The sequence below is a fragment of the Rhipicephalus sanguineus genome, chromosome 2, assembly GCF_013339695.2.
Source record: "Rhipicephalus sanguineus isolate Rsan-2018 chromosome 2, BIME_Rsan_1.4, whole genome shotgun sequence".
Taxonomy (NCBI): domain Eukaryota; kingdom Metazoa; phylum Arthropoda; class Arachnida; order Ixodida; family Ixodidae; genus Rhipicephalus; species Rhipicephalus sanguineus.
This window is the reverse complement of record NC_051177.1, coordinates 216,271,504-216,297,554: the sequence shown is the minus strand read 5'-3', so window position 1 is coordinate 216,297,554 and position 26,051 is coordinate 216,271,504. Positions and strand designations below refer to the sequence as shown.

At 46.9% G+C, this 26,051-nt stretch overlaps 1 protein-coding gene across 2 annotated transcripts in view; it reads left to right on the top strand.

The window, feature by feature from the left end:
• The window catches only part of LOC119384079 (RING finger protein 141-like), a 62,026-nt gene extending 36,627 nt beyond the window's left edge, over positions 1-25,399 (top strand). For both annotated transcript variants that reach the window (XM_037652359.2, XM_037652360.2), the window contains exons 5-6: positions 3,474-3,578; positions 23,595-25,399. In XM_037652359.2, coding sequence (XP_037508287.1) covers positions 3,474-3,578; positions 23,595-23,751 — 262 coding nt within the window. In that variant the 3' untranslated portion in view covers positions 23,752-25,399. The remainder of the gene's footprint in view (positions 1-3,473; positions 3,579-23,594) is intronic.
• The last annotated feature ends 652 nt before the right edge of the window (positions 25,400-26,051 follow it).

Here is a 26,051-nt window from a genome sequence, read left to right as displayed (position 1 = left end):
CGCAAGGGGTTGTCTAAGACACGTCAGACACAAACCTCATCGTTTACTCAACAAAAAGCAGGCAAATTGGCAAGCAAGAATGCATACAAACATCGATGGTGACGCCCTATGCTTCAAGGTTTACGCTGGCCGGCCGCCCAAATCACCCTTTCAAAACACTCCGTCACACGTGCGTGCTTTCTGTCACATCGAAAACATGGTTGATTCTGTATAATTTGACCTTTCTCTTCGCCTGAGGCCCTAAAAGAATCCTGCGCTGCCAACAATCTGAAAGCCTAGTGGTTTTATCAAATTTGTAGCCTTTACGCAAACACACTTGCATGCAACGTGGCCGTAGCAGACGGAGAGACAATGGTTCGTGGCACGCTAGTTGAAAATGAAGTGGCCACAAGTGCCGCTCGTGGCAGCACATTGGTGCATTTGACTGTTGCACCACCTGTAAGTGCCGCACGTTTCCCATAGAAGCCTCTGTATTGTTGACCTCCATGTAACGAAGGCATTGTGGCAAATGACCTGGGTGTAACGAATTTTTCATGCTCATCATTCATTAATTTGAGCAGTAGATCTGCCGAAAATCTTGATAAATAATGCATAACTTTTACAATTGCTGAAAAAAGGCATGCGGTGATCGCGAGAGGAACGCATGCGAGCGCAGTGAGCCAGAGCACTCGATCCGGTGTGCTGCGATGGTAATGATAGTGAAAGCCACTAGCTCCCCTAACGCCGCTCTGTGGCAGATCTACGTTTTTTTTTTCCTTTTTTTTTCATTTACTCATCGTGACACCAGGTGTCACTGTTGTGCGTACCTGATTTTGTTTGCTTTTTTAGGTTGTGCGTGTTTTGTTGTCGATGCATCGATGCAGTGCGCAACAGTCTGAACATTGCAGTCCACTTCCACGAAATCGTTCGCAGACACTTCGGGTGGAACGGCAGCCAGGAAGAGGGACGACAACTCGCGAAACGCGTCATCTATGCGCTCGTCGTCTCTCTTCACCGGTTTCCGCAAGTTCCGCCGTCACGAAGCCTGCCTTCCAGAAGTAGTTGGCCACTGTGTTCTTGTGCTTCTTGACACTGGCCATTGCTACATGAGAAGTCGAGAATTCAAACAGTCCGCAGCACCTTTGCACAGCCTGCACGCAAAAGAGGAAAGCGGTGGTATGTGACAACTCACGGAAGTGAACTCCGCGAACAAAGCGCTCGCGATCAGTCGCGATGGCGGCGATGGCTACCCGGGCTACCTGCAAGGGCAGCAGCGATGTACGAAAGGCGCGAGCTGTGGTTGGCTGAGCAAATACGAAAGGCGCGTGCTGTGGTTGGCTGATCAAAACTCGCAAAACAGCAACAAAAAAGAAAAAAGAAAAGGCGAAAGGAGGAAGCCGCCGGGTCCTTCGTCCCTGCTCTAAAAAAAAGAAAAGGCGAAAGGAGGAGGCCACCGGCTCCTTCGTTCCTGTTCTCCGAGCCGACGGTAACGCGGAGAAAGCATGAGAAAGAGAGAGAGGACAAAAGAAGAAAAAAAAAGCTGTCCCGCAAGTTGGAGAATGCGCCCAACAGGAGTACAGTCCGAGCCCTCTCACCCTTACGTTTTGCGAGCGTTTCGGGTGTCGGCGGAAGCGCGTGCCGCGAAGGTGGCAAAGGTTGCGGTGCGCAGCGAGTGCCGAAGCGCACCTTCCAGCTCGCGCAGCATTCGATATATCCGATGGCGGGTAAAAATACTGTTCGATATAAACGTGCGAATTTCTATACTTTTACAAAGGATTTTCAAGGGGATAATTTGAGAGTTCGATATAGCCGAAAATTCTATATACAGTGGAACCTCGTTAATGTGTACCTGCCGGAAACGCCGCATAACTACGCACTAAACGGTAGTATGCATTAACCACTAAGTAAAAATTTGCATCTCCTCGCGTACGCCATCGCCGCCAGCAAAGAAATAAATACAGTGCCACAGCAAATATTGCCTAAAGTACCCATTGCAAAGCCTTTTCTTTCTCTTTGCCAAAGTGGAGAAAAGATTCTGGTACTCTCGCACGACCGTCCGATAACGCGCGGTGGCGACGCCAAGGAGCATTTCGGAACTATTACAGGGTCCAGCATACGCAGTGACCGACATAGCAACAGAACAGACAGTGTCGGCTTTCCGCGATATATGTGCATGCGTCTGTGCCGCGATCTGCTCCTAAACAAAAACTGACGCAGTTCCACTGAAACGCGGTACGGCTGCGTGGAGCCGATCGTCTCCCGGCTAGTTGCGTGCAGCGCGTCGCTTTCTTGGCTCACGCCGTCACTGCTGGGCCGCTTGCTGTACCGCACGCGCGCATTTGTCGTGGGAGTGTTCTTCATACCCGCTTCGCTCCAGATTGTGCACAGATGCGGTGAGTAGCTTGTTCGGTTAACGCGGCGATGACGAACTTCCTGCAAGCGATGCGCACTTCGCAACGCTCTAGCGGTCCTGGCAGTGGACGGAAGCGCGTTTGGGTGGTCGCCCAATAAAAGCGTGCAGTATGGTTACAACAGCGCTACGCTTGCTGTGCTGTACGCTTGCGTTTAGCCTGCTAGCGTCAATGCAAAGAGGTTTCGCTTCGCCCGCGACCAGCAACGCTCAACTCCGCAACAGCGGGCTGCTTTCGTTTTTACAAAGTGGCGCGTGCTTGAGCACGGCCCCGCACAATGACGCGGCAGGGATCGGCGGCCCAGCGCGTGCAGGTTGTCGCCTATTAAAGACGTGCAGTAGGCTTAATCCGCCCAACCCTAGGGGTTTAGTTTTATTGAATCAGTTCCGCTAAAATCACTTAAAGTAGTGCTGCGCCGCACGCGTGCCCGAGCAGATAGGTTGCCGGCGATAAGTCATGCTGGCGCGTTCGTCGGTGGCCGCCGCCTCACCCTCGTTCTTTCCCGATGCTTACATGCAAAGGCGTCGCTGCAATCGCGCGGAAGTCGGAATCAGTGATCGACCAATCTACGCACTTCTCGAAAAGACGGGAAACCTTTGGCGGCACATTATGGCATCCGGAAGTTCAGCGGCGCAGCAAAATTTTATGTCACAAAAAGTTATCACGGTACGCAGGGTACGCGCTAACCGGTAGGCGTAGGACGAAGCACTACGGCTTAAGCGGTCAGCGAATGCATTAGGCTCTATGAAACTCGGTTGGGGATCCGTAGCAACTACGTTTTAACCGTTAGTACGCTTAAAGCGGGTACGTATTAACGAGGTTTCACTGTATGTGGGTTCGATATATCCGTGTTCGACTGTATAACGAAATATTACTGACATTCATCAATTTCGTTACATCCAGGTTCAACTTATATAAATGCTGAAGTATCCCTGCGGATGGAGGAACTTTATTGATTAATCAAAGGAAAGGAAAATGGAATAAAGAAAAGTGCAAATGGGGAGGAAGGGGTGATTTCTGAATGTTGTACTTCTCGCGACCTGTCAAACAAAAGTTCTGATGATACTTCCCTCTCATTCTCAGCGTCCTTGGTACTGAGCTGGAGGAGTGCTGCATCTGCATGGAGCACAGGCCAGAGGTGACACTGCCCTGTACGCACAGCTACTGCCTGCACTGCATTGAGCAGTGGTGAGTCCGTGCACATGTAGCACGTCATTCGTTTATTTTGCTGTCTGTACAAGCAGCTACAGTAAAAAGCATCCCGGCATCATCATTGAGGATTTCGAGCATTGTTGAGCTTCACTGTAATTAAGTCAGTAAGGTCAGCATTTCAGCCCTAAGAAGTGTTTGAATAGTAGGGTAGTCTGAAAAGGTTAATTTTAGTAACGTCTAAAAAAAATCAAATCTCTGGAACCTAAGCCAGTGATTACATTTCTGGTGCAACGGAGCATTTACTAAGTCCTCTTCACAGCTGCCATGCTGAAAGTTGAAAGGGACTGTCTACTGTACGGAACAATTTCTTTTATTGTGGTGAAAATGAGAAGATTCATTGTCACATTGGCGGCAACAAGCATGCTTTTCTCTCATAAACGCAGAATATTTAATTTTGCCCAGAAAGTGGTGAAGGTATAACCGCTAGTGTCACCCAACAGTGATGTGGGTCAACCAATCGGTAGAGGTGAAACACCTATACAGAGAGACTTATTTTGCTTGAAAACAAGAATCTATGGCGTAAAATTGTATTTTACGCACTTCTGGCAGCTTCTTTTTGTGTCAGAAAGTAAGTCTTGCTTTTTTTTAGCACGTTAAAACCAGCACCCAGTGGCACCACCTTTGTGTTTGTCTGTTTCAAGTAATGAGAGGCCTTGCCTTGTGCTTGTCATGTCGCAATGCTGTCTTGTTTATAGGCTCAGGGTGTCTACCGACCAGGAAAACCGGGAATTCTCAGGGATTTTGGGTAGTCTGGAAATTCTCAGGGAAAACTCGGGGAAATTGTGCTTCCATAGGGAAAATCCACAGTAACTTTATTGAAAGGCAATGAAAGTCGCGGTAGCGCTGGCTCGATATTTTGTAAGCGCATTTTTCAAATCAAACGGCCGCTGCGGCTGCGGGGAAATAGTGCACCTCGATGCTGTCATCGCCTTCGGTGCGGTGGAGTAGGAGAGATTCCGGCTAATGCGGGGCATGCGGTCACCATGAACCACGACACATCGCGGTGTAGTTCTGTATTCTTAGTCGTGTGTGCTGTGCGTTAGCGCCCGATATGGTGCTTTTGTTATCGCCGCATGTCAAGTAGCAAGCATGATTAGTTGTAGAAGTGGTAGCAGTGGATGTAACGAGCTTGCGTTATCTTGCAAGCGATCGCGATCGTTCAGGAAGATGATGTCGTCGACAAGGCTGGTATCTTGCAAGCCATCACGATTGGCAAGAAAAAAGACGACGGCGCTTGTTGGCCGTTATCAGAGAGCTCACTCGCTCTGATCCCGAGCTTCAAAGACGCTATTTAGTACTCAGTGAAGAATAGAATAAATTTCCAGGCGAGAGCGAGCGTAACTAACGGGCCGATTCACAGCAAGTGAAAGCTTTTTCCTTTTCTTTTTCCGGTTAGGGCACTGCTGAAACAAGCTTTAGGCAGTCGACCGATATTTTTGGGGGCTACAGCTCTCAATTACTAGCCACACCACGTGGATGTTTTGCTACAACGCTGAATTACAAAACTTTTCAGAGCCAAGGCATAGGGGCGACCGAAATTCACGACACCGGCACGGGTACCACTTGCTCGATTCGGTGCGCGATGTCGGAAAACAGTAACGTGTCTACCATAATCGGATGTGCCGTAATTCAGGGTGTAGCCATGCTTTCATGCGATGTTAGCCCGCAGCTATGCTTTTCTTTTTCTTTTTTTTGCGATAGCAATTATATAGATTTGCCTTCGCCATGATCTTATCAAGTCCAAATCGCGATTACATCACCCCGCGCGTCGTATGCTCCATGTGCGAGTGAAAGTGCGCTAGTGCTGCTGACAAACGGGGCTTAAATTAGGCAGAGATGAAACGAGCCGACCGTCTCTTTTCCGTGATGGGCACATGGAGATAAGAGCCGGAGGGTTGGGGAGGGGGGTGTTGCGTGAGTCCGGCAGGAAGTGCGTACTTTGTACCAGCGGGTGTGATCGGGTGTGCCGCGGTATCTTAAAGGGGATCAGCAGACAGCTCATACCTTTGTAGGTGATGTGCTCTAATTGCAAAACTTTCGTTGAAGCCATAGCAGTGGCGGATCTAGAGGGGGGGAGGGGTAGCGGCGATCGCCTCCTCCCCCTCCCTCCCCAAAGCCAGCCCCCGCCGCTTCCCTTCAGTGCCTGTCGTCCACCTCCTTTGTCAGGCTGCCTGTTGAGCTTGCCCCCTTTGTCGAGTTGCTTAGCCTACCACTGCCCAAAAGGGGTAAAGAGTATATTGTCTCTGCTCTCTACCTCTCTCCTCATCGCTCTACCCTTTCCTGCTTCCCTATGCACATTTTCAACGAAGGCTTCTTAGGTGCCACCATAATTCCCTCTGGGCTGTTGTAAATATGCGTGACCCACCAAAATGCACTGCTCAGGCACTGGCTTCGGCCTTTGTAGACCCCCCCCCCCTAAAGTAGGCACCTGGATTTGCCCCGGAGCCATAGATAGGGCACTTCTTTTAGTGCAGCGGCTGTGTTTCCTGAAGGAATGAGCTGGTAGCCGATATTCGTTGAAAATTCCTCTTTGTTGCTGTCGGATTCACTATTTCGCTCTCGTGGTGAAACTGTGACTTTTTTTCTAACGTGCGACGGTTTTCAATGTTGCGCATTTGTGTAGAGCAAATGATTCGGCTGGGAAACATGATAGCAAAGGTGTCGCACTGCTCTGAGCAATGCGCGAGGATTTGACAACAACCCGCAGCAGCAGAATAAGCTCAATTCCACAGTGCGTTAAACCTGCGTTTCTTTCGTCTTTACACGTGACACTCTGGAGAGGCATCTAACTCTGATTGCTGCACAGAATTGATTTTTTTCACGAAAAAATAAGTTTTTTCATGTTGCCGTATTAGTCGAGCATTCTTGTGGCATTTTCAGTTTAAAATTAATCCTTCGGTAACTATGCCTTGCATGAAAAGTAGAATTTCAGTTTAACGAAGTTTTGATATAAGGAAGTGAGTTGCTGCTTTTACCAACTTCGCTATATTAAGGTTTAACTTTTCTCTGTACTACTTAAATGGGATTAAGTTGTTTTTATTTTTTAACGTGCACACTAGAGAGTGACATCATCGAGCGACATGGTCTCTACCGATCTTGACATAAAACAAAGTTCTATTTCACTCAGGGAATTTTAGCAAAAACACTCAGGGAAAACCTGGAAAACTCGGGGAATTTAAAAATGTCAACTCGGTAGACACCCTGAGGCTGTCATTTGGCCCGAACCTCAGTAAGGAAGCCATCCTTGCGATGAGGCCGCCTTATGTCACTTTGGAAGCCTCCTTGCTGAGGGTCCCTCGGTGAAGGCTTCTTGGGCCTTCCCCAGCATTTCCTTGGTGTAGGTTGCAGTGGCGTAGCCAGGAATTTTGTTCGGGGGGGGCTCACGTTGCAGCGCGACCTCCTCATTGAATTTTTAGAACGACTAAGTATATGAATAACATTTATTTATTTATTTATTTATTTATTTATTTATTTATTTATTTATTATATCCTCAAAGGTCCCATATGGGACTTTACATGAGGGGTGGGCGTCATAAAATGGCGGTATCGATGAAGGTGTATGTTAGGATGTGGTTGAGTCTGCTTCCTGGATGGCATTTTTGAAGCGCGCAAAATCGCGGATGACTGCTGCTTCGTTCGGAAGGTCATTCCAGTCTCGGGTGGTGCGCAAAAAGGGCTGCTGAAATGAGGTGGTGTGGGCACATGGCGGAATCACAGCATTTGGATGACTTGTGCGATGACCTCGATGGACCGGCTGGATGAGGTGGTTGTCACGCGGGGTTGAATAAAAGAATCTGTGAAAAAGGCAGAGACGTGCAATACGACGACGAAGAGCGAGGGTAGAAAGATTTAACTGGGATTTGAGGGCGGAGACGCTCGAGTAGCGGGAATAATCTGAAACAATGAATCTGGTTGCTCGGTTCTGTACTGACTCAAGTATTTCGATATGATTAGTTTGGTGGGGGTCAAAGACAGCAGCTGCATACTCAAGTTTTGGTCTGACAATGGTGTTATAAGCGAGTAGTTTAACGGAAGGTGGTGTCATGGAAATATTACGGCGTGTGTACCCGAGAGCGCGGTTATCGGAGTGAATTATGTGATTTATATGGTCGCCCCAAGATAGGTTACTCGAAAGATGGACACGCAGGTATTTAATCGAGTCAGTAGCAGCTATATGACAGTTGTTGATTGTGTAAGTAGCCGGCGTGTGGTTTCGGCGACGATGGAAAGAAATTAGTGATGTTTTTTTCGCATTAAGGGACATCAACCAGGTGGTACACCACTGCTGAATGCGTGAGAGGTCATGCTGTAGAGAGGAGACATCGGTGGGGTTATTTATAGGGCGGTAGAGGACACAATCATCAGCAAAAAGACGGATGTTAGATTCAACGGAAAGCGGAATATCGTTAATGTATATTAGGAATAAAAGAGGCCCTAGGACGATAACCTGGGGCACGCTGGACAAGACATGCGAGAGGTCGGAGGAGTGATCATTAACATGCACGAATTGTTTACGGTTTGTTAGGAATGCTTTAATCCAGTTAAAAACATGCCGATGAAAGTTTAGACGCGAGGCTTTTTCAAAATCTAAGAACAGTGTGTCAATTGGGATGTTACGGTCCATATGAAGGTGAATGTCGTGCAGGAATAATGTTAGTTGGGTCTCGCATGAGTGATCTTTACGAAAGCCATGTTGGTTTGGGTGAAAGAAGTTTACGGATGATAAAAATGTAGCAACATGAGAAAAGATGACGTGTTCCATGATCTTTGAACAAACACTAGTGAGCGAGATTGGTCGGTAGTAACCTGCAAATGAGCGGTCACCTTTCTTGAAGAACGGAAAGACCTTCCCAACTCTCCAGTCTAATGGGACTTCACCTGTGTCGGGTGACTGCTGAAAAATGATTGACAATATGGAACTACATACATGCTTAGTATTTTTCAGAATTTTGGCGTTTATGCCATCTATACCGCATGACGAAGAGTTCTTTAATTGGTTAATAACTTTTACAATTCCCTCTGAATTGAATGTAATCTTTAGCATTGGCGGAAAAGCAAAATGCGGAAAATCAGGAAGTTCGTTGTTAGGTTCGTTAGTAAAGACTGAACAAAATGCAGAGTTGACGGATGGAACGTCGCAGTCGGCAACGGGGGATCCAGAAGTGTCACAAAGAGAGACTGTGGTTTTGTCGTCCGGTTTCATAATTTTCCAAAAGCGGCGTGGGTATGTACATGTATTACCATGTACATACATTGTCACTGGTATTACCATTAATATGTATTACCAGTGACAATTTGTATTAGATGCTGCAAATCACTTCTTGAATGCTGCCCTCTGTTAAGAACGAGTAAGAAATGTGTTTTTTCGTAAAAATATTATGTTGGAATGCCCGCAAAATCTTTCCAGGAATAACTGTCTTCAATCTTTTCAATATTTGTGTTTGTGTGTGTGTGTAACAGGTACGGCAAATATCACGTAAACTTCGGAACTGCATCAGCTGTGAACTGAAGAGGTGCCTGATAACAAAAAAATGAAGTCCACGAAATAACCAGGATTTTAATGCAGATTGTTTACGCAAAATGTTAATCTTTTTGCACAAATGATGCGGCCAGGGAAAAGCAAGAATGGGAAAGTACACCTCGAATACGGGCAAAATATAAGTCACCGGAAACAGTGCGCAGTATGCTTACGCAAAACTTCACAAATGTACATTTAAATATGCAATCAATAAACGGAACTAAGCAATGATCACTATACATAATGGCCAACTGATATGTCCTTGGGCCAAGCTGCTGACTCGGACGCACCATGTAAACAGAACTATAAAGGAAGAGCGCAGAAATAATGAAAGAAACTACTTCAAAACTGTTTTAAAAGTGCGAACCACTATTGTGCACTCAATTTAAAGGAAGGTTGCCGCTTCTATTTCAAAAAGCAATGAAGAACAAAAACGACAAATGAAAGTAACAAACAATGCTGTTAGAACGGCTTCCCAATAGTTGAATTTGTTTGGTAACGCCGCGTATGCCGACCTCTCAGTGAACAAGGTGAAGCTGTCGATTGGCTGGTAATGTCCACCTGATGCCCGTATTCTTATGTTTATATTAGGTCACAGTGTTAACTGCTAAAAGGTACAAAATCCTCACGGCTTTAAAAGGTGGTGAACAATAATATTGCGTCAGAATTACGGGCTCATTGACCTGAACTGTGGAACAGTAGTGTCTTTTCCTTTCGTTTGCGCTGATTTTTGTCCTGCTCGGTATCAAAGGACAACGTTGACCCGGCGAGGAAGCTTAGCGAAGCGGTCAATGAGTTCCGACACGCTGATGTCGACATTTCTGTGGGCGTACAGAAGTGCCTGGCCAACCATGCGTTCCTCAGACATCGTGGAGCGTAAGTAGTTCTTAAGTAACCTCATGCTTGAAAACGTACCCTCTGCGCTGGCAGTGGTCACTGGAAGGGTTGCTAGAATCCGGAGTAGCTTGTACACATTCGCACAGAACCTGCTGTCGCAATGAGAGAGGGCATCGGTTCCTGTACCGGGGCTCTGGTTTGCTGCTTTGTTCGCCCACTTTGTCCACCATAGTCGCAGTTCTCCCAAAGCTGCCCTCGTTTCGACGTCATGCGCAAAAACAGTTAGGCGATTTTCTGCTCCTTTCTTCCGATCATCTTGCATTGGTGGTATTGCGGATGATACAATTAATGAAAAGTCCTTTAGAAGTGTCCTGTGCTGTTCGAACCGTTGGTTTAACTGGGCTAGTACGTGGTTCATGAACGGAATGAACAGGGTTCTGCGAAAATATTCTTCCGCACTTTCGAATGCATTGCTCCCAAGGTTTTGCTTCCGGACACCGGCTCGACGGCTGGTGATCTCCACATTCAGTTTTTCTGCCATTGCCTGCATTTGTGCGAATATTTTTGAGAAAGAAACATTCGTGTTCTTGCGGTCACTTTCAATTGTCTGCTGTATCACTTCTATGTCGTCAATGGCAGCGCTCATGTCGATACTCCTCGTCTGCAGCTTCTTTGACAGTGGCAAAGTCAGTGCTAACACGTGTTCCGTCACATGCAGGCTTACAAGGAACGCTGGTGAAAAGAGTGCCAACATTAGACTGTTTGCCTGCACTGGACTTTCGCCATTTCCGTTAAACTTAGTCTCCTCTAGTGCTGCGATCAACGGCTGAAAGAGGCTCACAAATGAAAGCACTGCATCGTGCTTCTCGGCCCAGCGCGTTTCGCATAGTCCCAAAAGGCGCTGCCTTGTAGGCTCAGGACAGCTCAAACTTATCACTTTTCGCAAAACGTGTTTGCGGCTAGAAGATTTACGGAAAAAGGCTGACGTCGCCTTCAGAGTCCCAAAAGAGTTTCGAATGTCTGTGATGGAGCATGCTGCACACACAACTAGATAAAGGGAGTGACACGCGCAGTGAATACATAGAGTGCGGCTGGATATTTCTCACGGACAGCAGCTTGAACACCATTCGTTTTGTCGGCCATCGAACTTGCACCACCGTAGCCTTGACCACGGAGATGCTGCATGTTAATTCCCATTTCTATAAGGAGCCTTATGATGGTGTCGGCCAGGGCCCGGCCATTTGGTCGTGAATTGGCATAAAGCCTAAGAACACTTCTTCGATTCCGTTCGCATCCTTATTAAGGTACCTTGCACAAACAGTAAGCTGTCGATACCTGCAACATCCGTCGTTTCATCAGCAAGTACGGAGAAGCAGCCTGCAGCGTTTACTATTGCGACTAGGCTTTCCTTGATGATTGCAGCAGAGATTTCTATAATGTGGTTTTGTACATATAAACTAAAATATGAGGCCTTATTTGGGCAACTTTCCAAATGCTTTTTTTTTTGTCTGTGTCGCCACAATCCGCGCGCATGCGAAGTAGCTCTTTGAAGTTGCCTGTATTTGTAGAGGAGGCTGTGCTTGAATCCATGGGACCACTGTCTCTATGTCCACGGAGAGCCACACCTTGCCACCCGCAAAAGAGAACTGTCTCAACAATAGGCTGTAACTTCCTTCGGATCTCTCTTATTTGAATTTGCCTGCCATGGTCCAGCTGATCAACAACACTGGGCACACATCCTGAGAAGGTTTGAAGAAAACTATCGGCTACCAGATGAGCGTCAGTGTGATATTTAGTGACTTCATGTGCACCGAAGACTTCGAGGGCGTGCTTCCACTTTTGAAATGGATTGGATACGAGGGCCTTAGTGCGCGCATGTTGGCCCTTGCCAATCTCACTTCTGCTAAAAAGGACACACACTCGGCAAAACGCACCCTCTTGAAGCGCTGAGAAGCTAAGCCATCGGTACCTGTCCAGCCAAGCCACGTAAACATTCGTTTCTGCTTAAAATCGTTCATAGACTTAAACATATAGCATGGCGGAGGAATCCAAGGAGAAGCTAGCAGTTGATGTTTTGTGTCATCATCCACTTTTGAGCCATCTGTGTAGAGCCCGATATCAAACTTGCTTCTGCTAACATTTTGAGGGTCATAAAAAGATAAATAATTAAATAAATGATAATCAGGCTGAAGCCCAATAAATCCCACCACCCGGGTGACGCCGCTGGTTGGTGGTGTATGAGAGCACGAAAAATTTCGGGGGGGGGGCTGAAGCCCCATAAGCCCCCCCCCTGGCTACGCCCCTGGTAGGTTGTGTCACTTACATTTATGTGTATGCTGCTCCTGACCCTGAATGAGTGCTTCACCTCACTGCTGGTCTGGGCTGGTTGGTACATCATTTGGACAGGAGCAAACAGCGTTAGAGATGGTAGTGAAAGAACGACAGGTGAGGCAAAAAAGTTCGGCAGATCCCACGGATTGTGGGAATCAGTCAGCGAGTACTTCTATGCTGTGAGACGAGGTTTATTGGCGATGCGTTCCTGTGGTGACGCTTTGAACAAACACAGCGAGTCGGGGCAGAGCACCGTCCAGAAAGATGCCAGCGACCAGCAGCGCGCGGCGAGCGTTCGCGATACTGCTGACCGGCGGCGCGTCTTCTTCTTCACAATTCGCCCCCGCCGAAAAAGAGCCATCCTGGCGACCTAGGAGTCTGGAGGCAGAGGGCTGTGGTATGGCTTGAGACGTGCCACGTGGACGAGGTCACGTCCACGCCGGCGCATGTTGTCAGATGGGGAAACTGGCTCAATGATAAAATTCACCGGGGATGTTTGCTCCAAAACACGGTAAGGCCCTTCGTACTTTGGGACGAGTTTTGAGGAAAGCCCAGGAGTTTGGTAGGGAACAGCCAGCCATACAAGAGATCCAGAGGAATAGCTGGGACTTCGAAGTGAGTCGGCGTTGTTTTCCTTCTGGCACTGTTGTTCTTGGGATGTAAAGGTGCGCGCGAGTTGGCGGCACTCTTCGGCTTGTCGGGCAGCTTCGGACACAGGTGGGCATTCGGAAGCGTCCGGACGATATGGTAGGAGAGTGTCGATGGTGTGCGAAGGTTCGCGGCCATACAGGAGGAAGAAAGGTGAGAATCCCGTGGTAGACTGTGTCGCGGTGTTGTATGCGAACGTTATGAATGGAAGAACGCGGTCCCAGTTACCATGATCAGATGTCACGTACATCGCGAGCATGTCACCGAGGGTGCGTTTGAATCGTTCGGTGAGCCCGTTAGTCTGCGGATGGTATGCCGTGGTCCGTCGATGAACAACGTGGCATTCGGAAAGCAGAGCTTCGACGACTTCCGAGAGGAAGGCTCGACCTCTGTCACTAAGGAGTTCCCGAGGTGCGCCATGTCGAAGGATGAATCGGCGTAGGACGAAAGACGCTATGTCCCGCGCTGTGGCACTTGGCAGCGCAGCAGTTTCGGCGTAGCGTGTCAAATGGTCCACAGCGACTATGATCCACCGATTGCCATCCGGTGTCATCGGAAGTGGGCCGTAGAGATCTATGCCGACGCGGTCGAAGGGGTTGGCAGGGCACGGAAGTGGCTGCAAGGCTCCAGACGCGCGTGAAGGCGGTGATTTGCGACGCTGACAGTCAGGGCAGCACTGAACAAATTTTCGTACGAAGTTGTACATGCCGCGCCAGTAGTAGCGATGGCGAATACGTTCATAGGTTTTGAAAACTCCGGCATGGCCACATTGTGGATCGTCGTGGAAGGCAGCACATATTTGTGATCTTAAGCTGCGGGGAATGACCAAGAGCCATTTACGGCCTGCGGGAGCGTAGTTCCGTCGGTGTAGCACCCGATCACGAATGGTGAAATGGGCAGCTTGGCGTCGGAGAGATCGGGATGCAGGAGTGGTCGATGCTCCAGAAAGATAGCCGAAAAGAGAAGCGATCCATGGGTCACGGCGTTGTTCAGTAGCAACGGAGTCAATGTCGAGAGATGTGACTGAGTTTGTGCAGTTCGTTGCGCAGGCCGAGTCTGGAGGTAGAGGCGAGCGGGACAAGGCGTCCGCGTCAGAGTGCTTGCGTCCGCTGCGATAGATGACGCGAATATCGTACTCCTGAATTCGGAGTGCCCAACGGGCTAGTCGGCCAGACGGATCTTTCAACGTGGCGAGCCAACAAAGGGCATGGTGATCCGTTACCAGGTCGAACGGGCGACCGTACAGATACGGGCGGAACTTGGTAAGCGCCCATACTAGAGCTAAGCACTCCTTTTCAGTGACGCTGTAATTGGTCTCTGCTTTTGTCAGCGTGCGACTCGCATAGGCGACGACGTATTCGGAGTAGCTGGGCTTACGTTGGGCGATGACAGCGCCAAGGCCGACCCCACTAGCGTCTGTATGCACTTCAGTTGCAGCTGTTGGGTCGAAATGGCGAAGGATGGGAGGAGAGGTGAGCAGACGACGGAGCGTAGCAAACGCGACGTCGCACTCAGGAGACCAGGAGGAGATGTCTGTGTCACCGCGTAGGAGCTGGGTCAACGGCGACATGATGGACGCGAAATTTCGGACGAAGCGCCGGAAGTAGGAGCACAGTCCGACAAAACTTCGAAGCTCTTTAATGGTAACAGGCTTCGGGAACTCGGCGACGGCACGAAGTTTCGCAGGGTCGGGTAGAACACCGTGCTTAGATACTATGTGGCCTAAGATGGTCAGCTCTCTCGCGGCGAAGCGGCACTTCTTGAGGTTGAGTTGCAGTCCAGCGTTGGTTAAACACGTCAAAACCTGTCTGAGCCGATGTAGATGGGTAGGAAAATCGGGAGAGAAAACGACAATATCGTCGAGGTAGCATAAACACATAGACCACTTGAGGCCACGCAATGTGTTGTCCATGAGTCGTTCAAACGTAAGAAGTTGACGAGCAACTTCTTCGCGCACGAAGTCCTTGATCTCCTGAAGCGTCGGCGAGTGCTCGGGAACAGTACCAAGACTCGAGAGCGAGTCGGCGTGCGAGGAAAATGGCCGAGTCAGGGCGCGCTGCTTCCTCAACTCGTCATAACTTTGACATAAGGTGACGACTTCCGTAACGGTGCGAGGATTCCTGGCCAGGAGCATCTGAAATGCGCCATCGTCGATCCCTTTGAGGATGTGCTGAATCTTGTCAGACTCAGGCATGGCGGCGTTGACACGGTTACAGAGATCGATGATGTCTTCAATGTAACTCGTGAACGTTTCGGCCGTCTTCTGTGCTCGAGTGCGCAAGCGTTGTTCGGCGCGAAATTTGCGGACAGCGGGTCGGCCAAACACTTCAGCGAAAGACGTCTTGAATACTGACCATGTCGGGATGTCGCTTTTGTGGTTGTGATACACATTTCGGCAACGTCAGTGAGATAAAATACGACATGGGTCAACTTGTCGGCGTCATCCCACTTGTTGTGCGCGCTCACCAGTTCGTAGTTAGTGAACCAGTCTTCTACGTCGGTCTCATCGGCGCCGCTGAAAACCTTGGGGTCCCTCAGCCGAGGAACTCCGGTGCCGCTGCCGGACTGGGCGGACGGGGCCGGTTGGTCGACGTTGGTTGTCATGACGGGCGGAAGTGTTCTGCTTCGCAGCTCCAGGTTCAGTTGACGGGGACCCCGGCACCTCCACCAATTGAGACGAGGTTTATTGGCGATGCGTTCCTGTGGTGACGCTTTGAACAAACACAGCGAGTCGGGGCAGAGCACCGTCCAGAAAGATGCCAGCGACCAGCAGCGCGCGGCGAGCGTTCACGATACTGCTGACCGGCGGCGCGTCTTCTTCTTCACAGCTGTACTTTATGGCTTTGAGCCAAGCGTTACGAGGTGGATTGATGTGTTTTTGTAAGTGTGACAACACTGGCGTTTAAAAGGTAACTTATAGTGCGACTTAACGTCAGCCCTTCAGTATTATCAAAACTGAGTGCACTTTATGGTGCAATCATGTGATCAATATCGCACGAGCGGCAAGCAGTGCATGTGTGGTTGCTCGACTGTGCGGGTGCGCAAGCGTGATCGAGCTAGACGAATGAATTTGTGAGCGCGTTTTAGCCTGTAAATATAGCCCTTTCGTCTTTTCTACGTGAACATTTCAATAATTATCCTTCTAATCAGTGTGCATATTTATTTTTTAGTATTACAAACCAGCAGTGTCTGCCAGCTTTACCTCGTCCAGTCCCCAATTATGGATATCCGGTGCTTCTTCAAGCGTCCACGGATGTTTGACGGAGTGTCATTCAGCTGTCTGGCGGACGGTTCTAGTGTGACGTGTGACAGTGTTCCAGCATTTGACCAGTCTAGTGACGAAAACTTTCACCAACGGACAGTAGCTGAGGTCGTCCACACCATGGAAGGAATTCCACCATCAGCGAGCTACTGCGCCAGTGTAAGCCACGATGATACTTCTCCTTGCTTGGGATTAAATAGCAGTGACAACAGCAAGCAACAAACTAACATTTCTCAAGAATATGACTTGGGAGAGTTTCTAGACTAAGCTAAACACACGTGCGTCCTGGACTACTTGAAGTTACACCTTCTGACTATTCCATGGTCGCCAAATGCTACATACGACTTTAAGAAAGATGTAACACCTGACAAGAGGGCTTTTCGCTACCAATGGCTGGCAGATTATGCCATTGGCTTCTGTACTCAGTGACACTGAAAGGCGCCCTTTGTCGTGTCTGCGTCACTTCCTCCAAATGTTCACCGGGGTACTCAAGGTAGCTTTATAGTGCGCACTTTCAGTTACTACAAAAAAATGCACGAGGCATGCAGGGATTATGTAAAATCACAATGGCACCAGGAGGCAATGGCCACGTCACAGAACTTTATGGGTGTATGTCGTCAGGCAAGAAGTTACTCGTTGTACAGCAGCTAAACAGAGCCCTGCACGAGTAAGTTGAAAGGAGCCGCCTGAAAGTATTTCCGATCGTTTCCACCATTATCTTTTGTGCAACGCATGACATGCCAATACGTGGGAAGCAATCTGACAGTGGAGTTTTCAATGATCTCCTTGACTTTTGGGTAGAAGCAGGAGATACTCGGCTTCAAGAACACTTTGCATCTTCTCCTGGTAATGCAAAGTACACTTCAGTCCAAGTCCAGAACGAGATCATCACAATCTGTGGTGACATCCTGAGGGAGGAAATAGTGGCTGAAGTTAACACAGCGTTTGCTTTTCCTGTCCTTTTGGACGAAACTGCAGATATTGCCGGAACAGAGCAGATGTCTACATTTGCTTCGTTGACAAGACAGGAATCGATGCCTGCGTTCGAGAGCATTTTATGGGACTTGTAGAGGAGAATCAGCTGAACTCCGCTTGCATGGCCGCCACAATCATCAAGTTTTTAAAGGATACTGGGCTGATTCTTTGAAGCTGCATTGGACTGGGGTATGATGGATGCTCCACAATGCCTGGAAAAGAAGCTGGAGTTAGTAGAATAATACAGAAAGAGCTTTGAAAGGCACTATTTTTCCACTGCTCAAACCACCAACTGAATCTCGTGATCAGCGATATAAACGAAGTCTGATGTTCGCAACACAGTAGGGATCGTCAAACAAACCATAAACTTGCAAATCAGTTCTGCGGAATCCTGCAAGGTGGCGGAAGGGTTAAGAAAGAAAAAATAGACAACCACGGATGGTTGTCTATTTTCCCTTTCTTAAACCATAAACTTCTTCCGTGAGAGCGTACTTCAAAGGAAATTGGTGCCGAACATTCCGATGCCGTGTGAAACAGTGTAGTCTGCAAAATGCAAGTCAATTAGGATCTTCTCTCAACATTAAGTGGCCATAGTTGAAGCACTCGAGGAGCTTGCATCAGTGGAATCAACCTCAAATGCTGCAACGAGGAAACTACCTACTGCGCAACGACAAGGTCACCTTCTTTCATCGTCTGCTTGCACATTGTAACGAAGTACAGTGCACGGCGGGAACCTGTTACGAACGTTCTGCAGAGTGTAACCACGGACTTTCATTTTGTACACGGCCACATCACTGAGTTGCAGAATATTGTTCGCGACCACCGGACTAACGCTGAAGAGCAGTTCTCTGACATCATGAGAACAGCAAGTGACGCAGCCAATCGCTTAAGCATATCGATATCTGTGTCAAGACAAGCTTCTCGTCAGACCCACTAAGACAACTACGGGATTCAGTCGCTGGAGGAATACTACCGCGTGGCAATATATGTGCCCTACTTGGACTCTCTCACTGCTTCTTTAGCTCGCCGCTTTTCTGAGACTAATGCTAAGAGCGTCAAACTTCTCCAGCTTCATCCAGCTACAATGAAGTCTTTGAGCTGGGTTAAGCTTGCTGTCCTCGCCAATGAACTCGAAGAATTTTATAGCATCGAAAACTTCAAGGAAAAGGGCATATCTTGGTATGAGATGTGGCTCAACAAAACTGAGGACACCTTGGCATTAACTTTTCTGAATTTTTGCTTTAGGTCAAGACATTCTTCCCCACTGTCGTAAAAGCCAGTGAGGTAGCTCTGGCCTTGCCAGTTACCACCTGCACCGTCGAACGCTGCTTCAGTACAACACGGAGGAAGGAATATTTAGGAGGCGAAACTCCCATTAGAACAGGCACCGTCAGGCATCCGATAAAGTAAAAAAAAATTTAAAAATAACATGCGCCGACGGAGGCACTTCAATTGGTGGCGCCTTACAGCGCGAAGCTGCAACCACCAAAAAAAGAAAAAGCGCTACTAGGAAGGCGCAGCCGGGCGAGCACGCCCGCGCGCATTCTCTTTACCAGCGTTCGTGAGCAGACGACAGTGGCGTTTGCTTCAGCGGGCCCACAATTTTCTTTCTTTTTTTTGTGTGTGGATTGCCTTCTCAGTAACCTCTCTTTCTATGTAGCGGCTGTGGCTGTAATAACGCTGCTGCGCACAGTACGCTCTTCTTCGGCATTTGCTGGCCTAAGATGGGACGCAGGTATTTTGTTGAAACCTGCAAATGCGGGTGCGAGTCTTGCAGGGGAAAAGGTGAAGCAAGAAACGAATGCGCTCTGCGTCCATCCGTCCATCACTGCGGCGGAGTGGGAGCAACACGTGTGGCCGGTTCCCTCAGAAACTGAAACTGCGGCAATTCTCTTGCGTGCCTCCAGACGCCGCCAGCATGAAGTGGCTCTCCAGCAATGTGACGTTATCTGGTCGCCTCAAGCAGCGGAGTTGCACCTCCTAAATGTTTCTTGCTCCGTGAGTACCATGAGGAGAGTCAAAACATGACTATGCTCAACAATGACAAATGGCAGGTTGGACGGCCTTTGTATGATGAGTGTGCACCGAGAGCGTGTTATGAAACACAAGAATGATTTTATCATGCGTGTCATCACGCAATTTGCCCAGAAAAATCCCAGACAGTTGCAGCTACTATTCTAAGAAAACTGATGGACTGTAGTTATATGTTGGTGAACATATCGTGCTGTGTGCTGGTGGTGATCACTTCGCGCGAGTTGAAATCCCGCATGCAGTGAGACTGACCGTGCACTCTTCTTCACCAAGTGGTGCTAACTCTTTGCATTTTTGCATATCACGTCTAATTCTTTGTCCTTTAATAAAATCCAATGTACGTATTTTCCTAAGCCTGGTACTAATTCGTTTCCATTTTTTCTCATGTGTGTAATTTAGACCGCAAATGGTGCCTTTTTAGTGCTGAACAACCATACCTCCCCCCCATCCCCCTTCCACCACCCCCAGCAGTTGCCCCCCCTGAGAAAAGTTCTGCGGACGCCCTTGACCATTATATTTATTTTCTGGAAGTTTGAATACTTCAAATTATAACCTCATTATAACAAAGTCACATCTGCCACAAAGATATCTTCGTTATATCCGAAAATTCGTTATAAACGTTTATTTGTAACACTGTAACTATGACAAGACTATTCTTAACTTGCTTCGTTATAACCGATAATTCGTTATATCCGTGTTCGTTATATCGAGGTTTGAGTATAGTATAATTCCGGTGCAAATTCATTCGAATAGCATACACTATTAAAAAATATTTGAATATTCGTACACCCCTACTATTTCATATATGAGATGACAAACCAGTGTCTTTTTAGTTAAATACTTATTAGATTTCTGTAGTCCTTGTCGATCGATATTAAGTACATGCATGCTAGTTTTCTTTGTGGCCAACCAAGCACTGTGTTGGTCCTGGATTTGATAAGTTTTTCATCATGGAAGCTTTCTGCCTGTGAGATCTGTATAAATTTTCTTTTGTGCCTTCGTGGTCTACTGGATGAATGACAATGGGTCCCGCTTGTGCACCACCTTGCTGTCTTGCACAGGACTGATTGGCCATAAAGTACGAAATTAATTCACTTCTACCAATTAACTTCCGCAATGTCCCCCTTTCCACGAGAAGGTGCTTGACAAGCCAGAATAGGTAAGACTGGCAGCGACGCCACTTCCGCTTCAGCTCACTATAATATTATGTATTTTGGTGCTATTTGCTTGTGGCCTGTATGTATTGGTAAAAATGGGTTAATGTTCTAAGTGAGCCCAAGGTGTAACATGGCAACTTTGGGGACTTTACAGGTGCTAACATCACCAGAATATGAAACGGCTCACTTGAAATTTATTGCTTTACAGTTACAAACTGGCATTGACATTTCAGCATGAAATTTAAGAAACAGAACTTTGGCTTTCATTTGCTGTTCTAATAATTAACCTATGATAGCAAAATTAATAGACCTTTTTCAAGCAATCACAGAACCCTCCACGAGCGTGCGAAGCACTATGGGAAAAGCGAGTACGGCGAGCCCGCCGGCTGTTCCGTCGCTCGCTGCTCGTTGGCGCTGCGGGAGCACCAAACAAAAAAAAACGCATCGCTGATGGCTGACTATTATTAAATCGTAAATACTACACATCTGAACGCACCTGCATGTATCTCTACGCAAGAAATGCAAAAAGAATGATGCAGTCAGTTTAGGTGTCACCGAGCGGATGCATACCGGATGTAGCAGTTAAGCGGCATGCGAGTTATCACGTGCCGATACATGCAGTCAAAACGTGCTATTGTGAGCAATGTGAGCTGGAACACCGAATTCGTATTTATTCAATGATTGCTTGTTCACAAGCCGCTGTGGCATTTAATGCCATAGCGGCTCTACAGTTTGGTTAAACCCAGTCACGAGCCACTATGGCATTTAATGCCACAGTGGCTCGTGACCGAGTTTAATCAAACTGTAGAGGTGTTACGGTGTTCAGGTATAAGATGATTATTTGATTTTAATTGACAAGTCACACGATGCACAAAGAAGTGAGCACATTCTAAACGTGTTTAAAGAAAAAGGTAAAGGGATGGGACTAGAATTCACTTGCGAGATGCCTTTCTCTGATAATTTGCAGTTTCTTGATACATGCCTTTAAGTTTCACTACAGATCATGTCTGCGGGCAGTATAGTCCGCGTTCACTGAAATCGGTGTTTAATTTCACATCGTCGCATTAGAATATTGTTAAACGAGGAATCGTGATGTCATGGTTACGCACGGCATTGAAAAAAACTTGCGCACATAAGATGAGCAGTAGTTTCCAGCTGCAAGTGATCAAAGAGGCGGGATATCCTGTGTATCGTTGCATCGGTTTGTGAAAATCGGTTGTCATGGCAAAGAAAGATTAATACGGACATCCTCCATCCGTGAATAATGAAGAAACTAGAAATATTGCAGTTATTCCACATATTTATAAGAAGTCACATGGCTTGAAGAATTTAGGGAAGCGATGTGGGGCTGAAGGTTGTGTTTGCTGCCCCTAGTAAGCTTAATCGCATTAATGTAGCAGGGTTCTGCAGTGGGCAAAGAAAAATGCGGTCAGAGGCATGCCAATTGTTTTGTCAATGGTGCAGGAGTTAACCGCAAATTTCTCTTTCTTGTGTGCACATGTACATCGGCCAGACTGGTTGATGTATTAATACGCGCCTCAGCGAGCATCGAAATTCATTGAATGGAGCCGTGTCATCTTACATCGCTATGGCAGTCATGCAAGTGTAATCCCATCTTCGAAAGCACATTAATTTTGTACCATCAACCTAATCAGACAACGCGAGAAAATTCGGAGGCATATTATGTCACAAATAACGTGACACGATGTGTCAACCTTATCAGTCATTAAAGCACAAGGAATTCAACTTTATTAATTGACTATTTGACTAATTGACTATTTTGCCTCATTATGACATGCGTAATACACCCCCATTTTTGTATATATATGCTTTTTTTCACGCGTGCAATAAACTTTCAGTTGTGTGAGTAAGTGCTAGATGGTTTGTGCATTTCCTTCCTTGTACTGCTTTTTTCTTTCTTTGTTCTAAGTATTATTCCAACCTGTAGTTATAGTGCCAACGAAGGTTAGTAGGCAGTTATTGTTCTTCACATATGTGGTGCAAGCGACGCAGTGAATGTATCTCATTTCCCCAAATGCCGACTACACGATGTTGATAGACGTTGATTCCAATTAAATGCATCTGCGAATCATACACCGCTTCTGCACTTGATAGGCAACCGAGTTTTTTTTTTTTTTTTTTCATTTATGCCGTAAGGCGCACTGGCGCAAAAAGAATAAGTAAAAGGTGACGCTTCTGAGCCGCTCAGCTGGTCCAACAGTGGGACAGATGGAAATCGCCGTCGCAGCTAAACACTGAAGTTCGTGATTGAATTGCGCAGTCACTTGTTGCACCTTGCCAAATTCACTGCGTCTAAAAAGTCCTGGCACGGCGCAAGCGCAAAACGACAGCGCGAGGCCCGCGCGCTCGTCACGGCGGCTGCTGCGGCGTACACACTTTTCCCATGAGCGCTTGCGTGTCTGTTGGTGGAGCTCGTGTGCTTAAAAAAGGTCTATTACAGTACTGTTCTTTGGGAGGACTTGTTTCACTTTAGTGTTCTTTTAAAGAAGTACGGACGTGAAAATCTTACACCCTGTTTTTTTCCAGTTATTAACTAGTCAGTGATCCACTTATCACGGCTGGAAACCTCGTTTGCTCGGGTGTGCAATGGTTATTTATTTGTAGACATTTTTATTGTGCCCAGTTGCAGTATTGGTTTCAGAGAGCGCCGAGAGAGTGCCATGAGAGCACACAAAAGAGTCGTGCACTTGCCACGCACAGCATCACATGCATGTGAGAACCATTTTGACAACTGTGTGAAAGACACTGAGCATGGCAGCCAACACAAACTCATGATGCTTGTTTGCACCAATTTGATGTCATGAGATGCAAGAAGGATACGTTGATGGGCTAGTTGGTACGTTATGATATATACTAAGCATGTGCAGCGCAAAGAAACGAGGACAAGAGAAGACACATACAGCGCCAGTCTGCGTCATTTATGTGTCTTCTCATATCCTCGTTTCTTCGTGCTGCACATACTTAGTAAATATCAAGTCATGAGGTGCTCCATTTCATGTGCAGTTATGTGGTACACGGTTTAAGCTTGATTTTAATATATGTTGTAGGCTATATTACCTGTTGCAGATGATGTGTGTGTATCCACACAAGTCTATCTCGCCTTCAAAGTTTTGTGTCAGTACTCCTTTAGGCAAGTTTATGGTCTTTCTATGTTCACAACTGCATACAAAAGGAAGATGTCTGCGTAACATCACATGCCATACCTTGTGCAGGAATGTGTCCAACACAACGTGTCCCCTGTGCCGGGAAGAGTTTGAGAGCACGAAGGAAACCTGGGTCATCTCAGAGGCTCCCGAGTCGTCCGAGGTGCTGAGCGAAATGCAGAAGGCACTCTCCAAGTTGCCCGAGCAGAAGAGCACCCCATCGTGAACTGGTTGTGCTCAATGTAGAGACTGCCATGTGCTTGACTCTTGCAGAATATTATTTCCAGCAATGAGGCCCTGCAACACTAATCATTGAATGACCTCACAATTGGAGTTTATTGCCTCACGTATCGATTGCCGTTTTTCAGGTCTGTCAAGTACGAGCAGAGTTGCAGGGTATGAAGCAATGCCAGTGCGCCCCATAAGCACTTCCTCTTGTTTAAATCACTTCCAGTGTGATCACTAGCGTCGGCTCATGGCGCAGCAACCCTTGGTGGACTTGGCAACTATGCAGCACAAGAATGCTCAACTGTGAAAAGGCCTGGCCAAGCTCTTTCATTGCCTGGTGTGCACTGGCCTTATCCTGCCTCAGCTTCACCAAGGGATAGCAGCCAAATCCAAGTAGCGCATTGTCGAGCAAACTGAATTAGCTAAATGCAAAAGCGACCTCTGGCAACACGTCTTGCTCGCAATGTGTGTAAAAGGGACAAAGCATGTAATGGCAAGCGTGCCAATGGTTTTGGAAACAACAATATGTATGCATTGATTAGTATTACGGTAGCAGCCTCAATAAAAGACGAGTGATTGACGGAGGCGAGGTGGAAGTACAGTAAAATCTCGTTACAAGAGACTCTCTGGTATAAGCGACATTTTGAAATAGTCTGTTTCATTTTCCTATATTTGCCACGTTAACAACATTGCACACAGGACACACAGTTACCAGAGACACTTAGTTACTAAAGATAACTTTTCCAGGTCCCTAGAGTAAATTCTTTACTACTGTTTAGAAGAAACACAACCCAGACATGCAATGTGGCTGACGTTGTGCTGCAGTTTTCATTCTCTTGGCTGTTACATTTCTTGCACCAAACTGTCTGTCACGCTTTCATAATTGCTCCCACACACTGACTCTGTGACAATGGAGTTGAATTGCCATCACAGCGTCTGCAGTGCTGGTCACTTTGTATGCTGCTAGTATCCTAGAGCACCTGAAATATATTGTGAGCAACAGCGAGGCTTGCAAAGTGAAGATCTGCAGTCACCAAAAAAAAACAAACTATTATGAATGGCTTCTTTAAGCCATTTCCTGTAAATGTGTTTAAAACTGTCGTACTGTTGTATAATAAGGTGAGCTAGTCTAACTCCTCAGTGTTTTCAGGATTTTTGGTTGCTAAAGACATGTTCCTGGGTCTTTTACAACCAGGTTTTACTGTACTGAGATAGTTACTTTTTCTGTGCTTCTGAAGAGAGAAACATGTATATTATTTATTTATTGAATGCAAAGCAAACAAAATAAATATTGCCGAGGATGTTTTCATGATCATCAAATCGGCCAATAAGCGTGCCCTTCTCTCCGTTGACGTAGCTTCCCAAGAGTACAGTGAGTGATTTTCAGTTGTTTTTGAGACAAAGTTGCAAATTCCCTCCTGCGTGCATTGCAACAATATTAGGTCCACGTGTTCACAGGACCCTTGCCTACTGACGGGCAGTGTTTTCCAGTTATGTTAGAGAAGTGTTGCAGGGCCCATGTAATGGACGCCTGCCTTTTCACCTCTACGGGAAACTTGTGAGGTTTACATTTGTGACAAACGTTCCTTACATTCACTCCTTTAAAGACAAGCAGTTAAAGCATAATAAAAATATTTGCTCAGTTACAGATGTGGACTGTGAACCTCAATGTTGCTTCAGGCACTTGGTGACAGTTATTGGTGACAAGCATAATATGCTCGAAAGATTAATAGAAATTTAATAAAATTGATATAAATTACTGCTGATGAAAACAACCGAGTCGAATTCGCCACATTATAAAGAGCTGCAACCTAGTTCACTTTGTCTACCCGCAGTTCTTACAGGAGTACTATCAACTCGGAGTTCATGCAGGACCATTGAAATCGTGCAAGCACTTATCCTTCATGGGGCTCTCAGCTTCGTGATTGCTAATCTGCTTTGTGTCCTTCGCAAGAGGAAATCCTTTGCCACAGAATTTCAACCAGTTGAACCTTTCTTGTGCCAGCTGTAGGGTAGTTTGTTTTTTGCATAAAACTAGAATGACACAATTTTCACACCTCAAACCAATGTTATGGAAATGGGGTTAAACCTGGTTTTTCTCTCAAGTTGTGCTCTTTTGCACAGGGAAAGAAAAAATGAGGACATTAGGCAGGCAATTAATTCTGCTGGTATTTCATGAGCAATTGATATATACTTTAAAAAATTCCTAGATGTGGGTTTGTGATGAACAATTAAAATTTCTTCAAATGTAAGTTTTTGAGTACAGGGGACATGCACAAATGTTAAGATGGCATTATT